The sequence below is a fragment of the Orycteropus afer genome, unplaced genomic scaffold (assembly GCF_000298275.1).
Source record: "Orycteropus afer afer isolate SDZICR_OR568_19922 unplaced genomic scaffold, OryAfe1.0 scaffold00605, whole genome shotgun sequence".
NCBI lineage: Eukaryota > Metazoa > Chordata > Mammalia > Tubulidentata > Orycteropodidae > Orycteropus > Orycteropus afer.
Window position 1 is genome coordinate 424,050 of NW_006922192.1, and position 8,423 is coordinate 432,472.

Genomic DNA, 8,423 nt, shown 5'->3' on the forward strand with positions numbered 1-8,423 from the left:
GGGAAGGAGCAGCCAGAAAGCCCCTGACTCTGTCTCCTGACTGCCTCTCTTCCTGCAGGGACCCAGCTGACAAGGAGTACACATACGCCGTCCACTCCCGGCTGGCCCACGTGCCGCCATGGGGTCCTGACGGGGAGCTGCTCTGTGGGCGGATTGAGCAGGAGTACCAGGTGGGCCCACTGGAGCTGAACCGGGAGGCTGTGCTCAGGACCAGCACCAACCTGGACAGCCAGCGGGTCATCCACACGGACGACAACGGGTACCAGATGCAGCGCAGGCCATACCAGGCGCACGTCAACAACAGCATTGCTCGGGTATGCCCACGCCGTCCACCGTCCACCGTCCGCCCTGCTCCACCTTAGGGGCTGAGAGCTGGGCTTGGGCTTGGCTGGAGACACCACACACTGAGTGACCTTGGCCAGGTTACTGCAGCATCTGTTTCCTCCTCTGTCAAATGGGTACCGCACGGCTGTTCTGAGATGAGGGGGACAGCAGGGGCTCACGGGGCCTGGACCCACGCTCAGAGCTCTTACTGGGAATGCTGCCCAGCCGCGTAGCATAGCAAGGAGCAGACACCAACTGCCCCTAGACGCTCACGCTGAACCGCTGGCCTTGGGGAGGGTGCTCGTGCCCCACTGCTCCTGGGATTTGGGGAGAGGAGTGAGGCCCTGAGCTGTGAGGCCAGGGCGGGACACACGTGGGCTCCACCAGGCCAGCTCAGTTCCTCTGGTGCCCCCCACGTGTGCCCCGTGCTGCTCCCTTTTCCACTTGGCTGGTTCGTACGTGCTGCTGGGAGGCCTGTGGGGGAGGCCATCCGCCCCAAGGGGCATGTGGGGGGGGGCTTTGTGCTGTCCCCCAGCTGCCCCACCTGTTTCCGCCTCGACTGTCGGTCTAGGCTGGCCTCATGCTGCTCTGGCCCACACGCCGTCACTCACCCCTTCCCGTGGCTGTGTGACCCCAGCTTACAGATGGGGAGACGGGCTGTGCTGGTGAAGCCGATCCCCTGGCTTCTGTGCCAGGAAGCAGCACGGTGCTTCCCTGTCAGGGCCCTGTCCCCACAGCCCCGTGCTGTGCAGAAGGTGACTGAGGGGGTGCGGGGCTGAGCCCTGAGCCCTGAACTCTTCCCCCGCCCCAGCAGTCAGCCCCTGGCCGCCATGCTGTGTGGAGGGCAACTGGGGGCCGGGAAGGTGAGCCCTGAGCCCTGAACTCTTCCCCCGCCCCCAGTGGTCAGCCCCTGGCCGCCATGCTGTGTGGAGGGCAACTGGGGGCCGGGAAGCTGAGCCCTGAGCCCTGAACTCTTCACCAGCCCCAGCAGTCAGCCCATGGCCGCCATGCTGTGTGGAGGGCAACTGGGGGCCGGGAAGGTGAGCCCTGAGCCCTGAACTCTTCACCAGCCCCAGCGGTCAGCCCCTGGCCACCATGCTGTGCAGAGGATGACTGGGTGTGGAGGTGAGCCCTGAGCCCTGCCCGGCCCATGGGCAGCCTGGTGGTCTCTCTGCAGAACTACTACCCTATGACCCAGGCGGCCTTCCTGGAGGACAGCCGGAGCAGGCTGCTGCTGCTGTCAGAGCGGGCGCACGGCGTCTCCAGCCAGAGTGACGGGCAGGTGGAGGTAGGGCATGTGGGTCTCCACCAGGGTGATGGGGGGAGGCGGGGAGGCAGAGGCAGGTGCGTGGCATCTCCAGCCAGGGTGACAGGGTGATGGGCGGGTGGACGTAGGGCACATGAGTCTCCAGCCAGGGTAACAGGTGGACAGTGGGGGAAGACGGGTTCAGTGGGCCCTGTGGTGGTCACCCTGGGCTCCGAGGTGAGGCCGGCCCCGGCACCGTCCTATCCTGCAGGTCATGCTGCATCGGCGGCTGTGGAACAACTTTGAGTGGGACCTGGGCTACAACCTCACGCTGAACGACACCTCAGTCGTCCGCCCCATGCTCTGGCTGCTCCTGGGGACCCCTCCGGTCGTGGCTGCTCTGCGTCCGAGGGGCGGGCTGGCGCTGCAGCACAGGCCCGTGGTGCTGTGTGGGGAGCTGGCCGGTGAGCAGGCCCCTGGAAGCGCATCCACCCCACCCCTGAATGGGCCAGCGGGGCAGGGTGGGCATGGAGGGCGGCAGGTTCTTTGGAGAGACAGAATAGGGAGACAGACATAGGGAGAGGTTTCCTTCAGGGATTGGCTGATGTGAGGTCAGATGACAGGAAGTATGAAGAGTCCAGTTTTGCCCAATGTCCACTTACATCCTGGAGACCAAGTCCACCCTAGAGAACCTCCCTCACCAGCTGGTTGATTGCGTGTGATTAGATTGCATTACGGAGGGTGGCCAATGGTACCGTGTTACACTGTTAGGTGCCATGGAGGTGATTCTGACCCAGAGTGACCCTCTCTTCCAGAAAGGGACTGCCCCACAGGGTCTCCAAGGCTTCATCTTCACAGGGGCAGACTGCCACGTCTTTCTCCCGCAGACACAGCTGGTGGGTTCACCACTGCACCACCAGGGAGTGTCACCACACGACATTAGATTTCACTGCAAAGCAATGGCTAGTGTTTGGCCAGACCACCAGGAGCCGTAGCCTCGCCAAATCCACACATAAAATTGGTCATCACAGAGTTTGGGTCCTCAGGGATCCAGGCCCCTTGTGAGCAGGAGAGACCTTGGGGGCACCTGTCCAGGCCCTCGTTTCATCGATGGGCAAAGCGAGGGGCAGAGAAGGTCAGGGGTTCACGGGAGGTCACACAGCTAGCAGCTCAAGGCTGGGACTCACCCATCCACCTCACAACCTCCCGAGTCAGCTCTGTCGTCTTCTCTGTCTGTCTGATTCTTCCTAGACAGACAATGCGGCATAACGTCGCAGTCAGGAGGGGTCAGGGTCCACACCAAGGTCTGTCAGGGGCCGTGGGCCATTCCCAGACATGGCCAGCGGCCAAGTCTGGGAAAGTCCAGACTCCTGTCTGCCCCTCCACCTGGGACCACTCTGGGCTCTGCAGGAATAAATGAGGGAAAGCCCCCTTGCACCATCTTGAGCCAAAGGCAGTTAACCCAAGGCCCTTGGCCAAGAGAAGAATCAAGCCAAAGGCAGTTAACCCAAGGCTCGTGGCCAGGAGAAGGACAGGGTGCAGCTGGGCCCAGGGTCTGTCCCTCTGTCCATCCCTTCCCTGTGGACAGCCCTGCAGGCACAGGTTCCCCGACCTGTGAGGAGCCAAGCTCTAGGCTTCCTGGTCCCCAGTGCAAATGTCCCAGGGAAAGGTTATGATTGCTCCTCTGGGGTCACGTGGCCCAGTCCTGGACCAGGCCCTGCAGCCTCTGTGTTTGGAGCCAAGAGCCCAGAGTTGGAGGGAGAAGGCTGGATTGCAGCGCTTCTGAGCAGAAAGACAGACAGATGACAGGACAGGGAGGAGCAAACTCATGGTGAATTGCTGTGTGGTCCTGAGATTACATGCACCCTCTCTGAGCCATAGTCTCCTTGTCTATAGTTTGAAATGGCTGGACTAGGAGACACAGGGTCTTCCCACTCTCAGCATCTGTGATCCCACAGGTGGGCGTGGGGGGCAAGGATGGCCAGAGCAGGCTCGGGTGTAGCCGAAGGGAGTGCCAGGCCAGGAGGCTGCCCAAGGACCTTCTCCTCACTCCATCCATCTGCTCCGCAGGGGCCGCCCCAGGGCCCCCAGGACCGTGGCAGCAGGCGGCCGGGCCACTGCCCCTGAACCTGCACTTGCAGACCCTGAGCATTCCCGGCTGGAACTACAGCTCGGACCACGCCCAGCACCTGCGGAGTGTCCAGGAAGGTGAGGCAGGTACTCCGGCTGGCACAGGCGCCCGAGCCCGTGCCCAGAGCCGGTGGCTCCCCTGCCGCTGCCACGGCTCCCGGAGGTCCCCCGGGCCCTTGTCTGACAGACGCGGAGACTGAGGTCCACAGGCACAGGGTGACACGGGTCACTGGGCAGGCCAGGAGCATGTCCTCAGGCCACCCTGGTGAGTCAGGACACGGAGGTCTTAAAGCCGCAGGAGCGCACTCTCGTTGTCCTGGAGACCAGAAGCCTGACGTCAAGCTGCCAGCAGGCCATACTCCGTCTAAAGGTCTGGGGAGGTCCCCTTGTCTGTCCGGCCTCTGGTGGCTCCTCAGTCCTTGCCTTGTGGCCACATCACTTACGCTCTGTCTTCATGTTCACACGGCGTCCTCCTTCCTCCTCCGTCTCCCCGTCTGTGTCTCTCCTCCTCTCCTGTAAGGCCAGCTGGGGCCCGCCCTCCTCCAGTGTGGCCTCATGTTAACCTGACTGATGACGTGAGCAAAGACCCTGTGTCCAAACTGGGTGCCAGGGTAGTGACTTGAACGTGGCTTTGGGGGCACAATTCCACCTACAACAGGACGAGGGTGGGCCTGCATTCAGGTCTCAGCCCTGATTTCCAACCCAGCCTATCCTCTGCGGGCCCCTGGCTCACTGCCAAGGACTGTCCTTGTCCCCCCTGACCCTCGGGCCCACTCACCCCTGCCAGTCCCAGGCGGCTGCGCTGAGCCCGGGCTCCTGAGCCCTCCTGTGAGTGCACAGCCTGCCTGTTGCGTGAGCGTGTCCTGGACCAGGGCCAGCAGGCAAGGCCCTGGGCTCACCTCACTCTAGGTCTGAAGGCCACCAGACAGGATGGTCGTACTCACAGGGAGCCCCAGCAGGGGCATCAGGGAGGCCTTCCTGGAGGAGGCAACACCCCCACGAGCCGACGTGACCTATCTCAATGCACTGGTTGCACCCATATCTCGTCTGCCTGTCTGCACGGAGCAGCTCTGAGACGGGGGCTGATGGGGCACAGCCATCCCTGAATGCCAGGCCAGGCACCCCAGACGAGATCAGAGGTCACCAGCCTGGGCTGGGCCTCCCTCCTACACTGCCCTTGAGGTGGTTCCTGTCCACAGGGGTCAAGGACGTGGAGTCAGGCTTGTGTGTGTGCTGAGTGCAGACTCAGGGTGCCAGCTAGATGGGCCCCTCACTGTCTGCTCTGTCCCCAAAGGCCACCAAGGGGAGGTTGAGGCCAACCTGCGTCGAGTGCTGCTGCGGCTGCTACACCTGTATGAGGTGGGGGAGGACCCCGTCCTGTCTCAGCCTGTGACAGTGAATCTGCAGGTACAGCCCCATGTGTCACAGGCACCCCGCGGCTCACAGAGCAGGGGCAGGCCGCTGGCCCCCTGGGGTGGGGGGCACCCCAAACCCTGAGGCTCACAGAACAGGGGCGGGCTGCTGGCCCCCTGGGGTGGGGGGCACCCCAAACCCTGAGGCTCACGGAGCAGGGACGGGCCGCTGGCCGCCCTGTCCCTAGTGTGGGAGGCACCCAAGCCCCGAGGCTCATGGAGCAGGGACGGGCTGCTGGCCCCCTTCTCCTTGGTGTGGGGGCAGCACTGAGCAGGGGCAGGCCACCCGCCTCCTTCTCCCTGGTGTGGGGGCACCCCGTCAGGAGCTGCTCAGCTGTCTGTGACAGAACCCCCACCCCCAGTGCTGTGAGCAGAGATGGACTCTCAGGGTGGGTGGACTGACCTGGGCAGCACCTCTCCTCCCCACCTGGCCGTCCTCAGCCCTTGGTGGTTTGTCTTCCTGACCGTCCTCTCTCGTCACGGGACATCACAGCTCATTGAATGTAGGGAAGGCAGAGGGGTGGGGCACAGCTGCCCCTGGGAGCACTTTCCTGTTGGGGACCCTCTCTGAGAGCCACCCCTGCCCCACTCTTTCCCGTGACAGACAGGGCCACTGCCCCTTCAACTGTGTGTGGAAGGGGCCGAGTAGCTGCACACCCTGGGCAGGGAGGTACTCCATGCTGGGAGGGAGCACGAGGCTGTCCCCTCCTGGGTCTGTGCGTCCGGCCCACCCCAGCCTGTTCCCCACCTCCCAGGCTACCCTTGCAGATTGGCCGTGAGGATTAGTGAGGGCCTGTGGTGTCAGGGACAGGCACCAGGTCACCCAGTCTGTGTCGCCACCACTGCTGTTCTCAAGCTGGGTGTGGAGACTCCCTGTGGCTCCCCCTCCCTCGCTGTCCCCACAGGTTGTGCTGCGGGGTCTGGGGACCTTGGTGGCCATGGAGGAGCGCTCCCTCACAGGGACCTCAAACGTGCATGACCTGCACCGCTGGAAATGGAGGACCCAGGCCCACCGTCCCACCAGAGGTGGGAGCCCTGCTCTGCCCGGTGGGGATGAGGCCCTGCCCAGCACAGAGACGGGGGACCCCACTAAGATTCCTAGTGTGGCCTCCTACGTGGCTGGGGAGCTTGGCAGACCCAGTTCAGATCCCAGCCTTGCCCCCTACAAGCTGCGTGACCTGGGGCAGCTGCAGCGCCACCAGCCCCTCGGAGCCACACCATGAGCCTCGGAATCCACAGCCCCGTCAGACCACCACTGCCGACCAGGGCCCCACGTGTGTGCATGTGTGAGCACTGTGTACATGTGTACTGAGGATGTGTTGTGTGCATGCACAGGCATGTGTGTGTGCACATGTAGTGTGTGATCACATGTGTGCACTGGTACATGTGTGAGCATGTGTGCTGTGAGCATATGCATGTGGGTACAAAGTGTGATGTGTGCACGTGTGTGCACTGTGCACATGTGAGTACATGTGCTGTGAGTGTGTATGTGTGTATATGTGTAGTGTGTGATCATATGTGTGTGTGGATGTGTGTGTAGATACACTGCAGGATCATGTGTGTGCTGTGTACATGTGTGAACATGTGTGGTGTGTTCATGTGTGGGCATGGGTTTACATATGTACCGTGTGATAGTGTGTGCACTGTGTGCATGTGAGTGCATGTGCTGTGTGTGCATGTGTGTATGATGTATGAATGTGTGCATGTGTGTGCACTGTGCACATGTGAGCACTGTAGGCTGTGTGCATGTATGGGTATGGGGATGTGTATACATGTATTGTGTGATCATGTGTGTATGTGTATGCACTGTCTACAAATGTGAGTGCATGCATTGTGAGCATGTGTATGTGCATACACTGTACCATGTGATCATGTGTGCATGTGTGTGCACTGTGCCCATGTGAGTGCATGTGCTATACATGTATGGATATGTGTGTGTGCTGTGTGAGCACGTGTGCATGTGTGTGCACTGTGTGTGGTGTGAGCGCTGTATGTTGTGTGCATGTTTGGGTGTAAGGGTTTGTATGCATGTACTGTGTGGTCACGTTTGTGTACACTGTCTACATGTGTGAGTGCATATGCTATGAACATGTGTGTACATGTGTAGTGTGTGATCATGTGTGCATGTGTGTGCATGGCACATGTGAATCCATGTGTCGTGCATGCATGAATGTGTGTCTGTAGTGTGTGGTCATGTGTGCATGTGTGTCCACTGTATGCTGTGTGCTTGTGGGGGTGGGGGGTGTGCATGTACTGTGTGGTCACATGCATGTACATGTGTGTATTGTGTACATGTGTGAGCACATGTGCTGTGTGTATGGGTGCACATGTACTGTGTGATCATGCATGTATGCATGTGCATTGTGTCCATGTGAGTGCATGTGCTGTGTATGCATGGGTATGTGTGTGCAGATGTACTCTGTGATCGTGTGTGCATGTGTGTACACTGTGTGCACATTTGAGCACTGCATGCTGTGTGCATGGGTGGGTGTGGGGTATGTATGCATATACTATGTGATCACATACATGTACATGTGTGCATTGTGTATGTGTGTGACAACATATGTGCTGTGTGGGTGTACACGTGTACTGTGTGATCATACGTGTGTACATGTTTGTGTAACCACCTATCAGTTCTGCTTCTAGAGTTGTCCCTCCACATACCCTGCCCATGCCCCCAGTGAGAGCCCCAAGCTCTCAGACTCACAGGGTTGTGCCCAACCTGTCCCCACTGGTCTCTGCTGTCCTGTGCCCACCCTCTACCACACTGTCAGCTCTGGCTCCACAAGCCGCTTCCTGCCACTCCCTCTGCCTAGAACACACTCGTCCGTTCATTCTAGCCAGCTCCCACCCGGGCTTCCCCCAGAGCCTTCCCCCGGTCCCAGGCTGGGTCAGACACCTGCTCTGCTCTCCCAACCACACAGGCATGTTTCCTCTGCCTTCTGCATCTTTCTGTCCTCTGCACACATCATAGTTCCAGGTAGAGAGTAGACAGTCACTGGATGGATGGATGGATGGATGGATGGGTGAGGGGGTGGATGGATGGATGGTTGGGTGAGGGGGTGGATGGGTGAATGGTGACAGGTGAACAGTTAGATGGCTGGTTGGTTGGATGGATGGATACATGGATACATGGATGGATGGATAATGGAGGGAAGGAGTGAAGGATGGGTGATGGATGAATGAATGTATATGTGGATGGATGGATGGTGGATGGATGAATGGATGCATGATGGATGCATGGATGGACTGATAGATTGAAAAATGGATGGATGAACAGCCTTCTCTCCTGAGAAGGAAGCCCCATCACC

General features: G+C 60.2%; 1 protein-coding gene across 1 annotated transcript in view; it reads left to right on the plus strand.

Annotated features, from left to right (window-relative positions):
• The window catches only part of MAN2B2 (mannosidase alpha class 2B member 2), a 31,875-nt gene that overhangs the window by 22,521 nt on the left and 931 nt on the right, over positions 1-8,423 (plus strand). The window contains exons 12-17 of the mRNA XM_007956313.1: positions 59-314; positions 1,502-1,612; positions 1,842-2,034; positions 3,641-3,778; positions 4,995-5,107; positions 6,018-6,138. Of these exons, the coding sequence (XP_007954504.1) occupies positions 59-314; positions 1,502-1,612; positions 1,842-2,034; positions 3,641-3,778; positions 4,995-5,107; positions 6,018-6,138 (932 nt within the window). The remainder of the gene's footprint in view (positions 1-58; positions 315-1,501; positions 1,613-1,841; positions 2,035-3,640; positions 3,779-4,994; positions 5,108-6,017; positions 6,139-8,423) is intronic.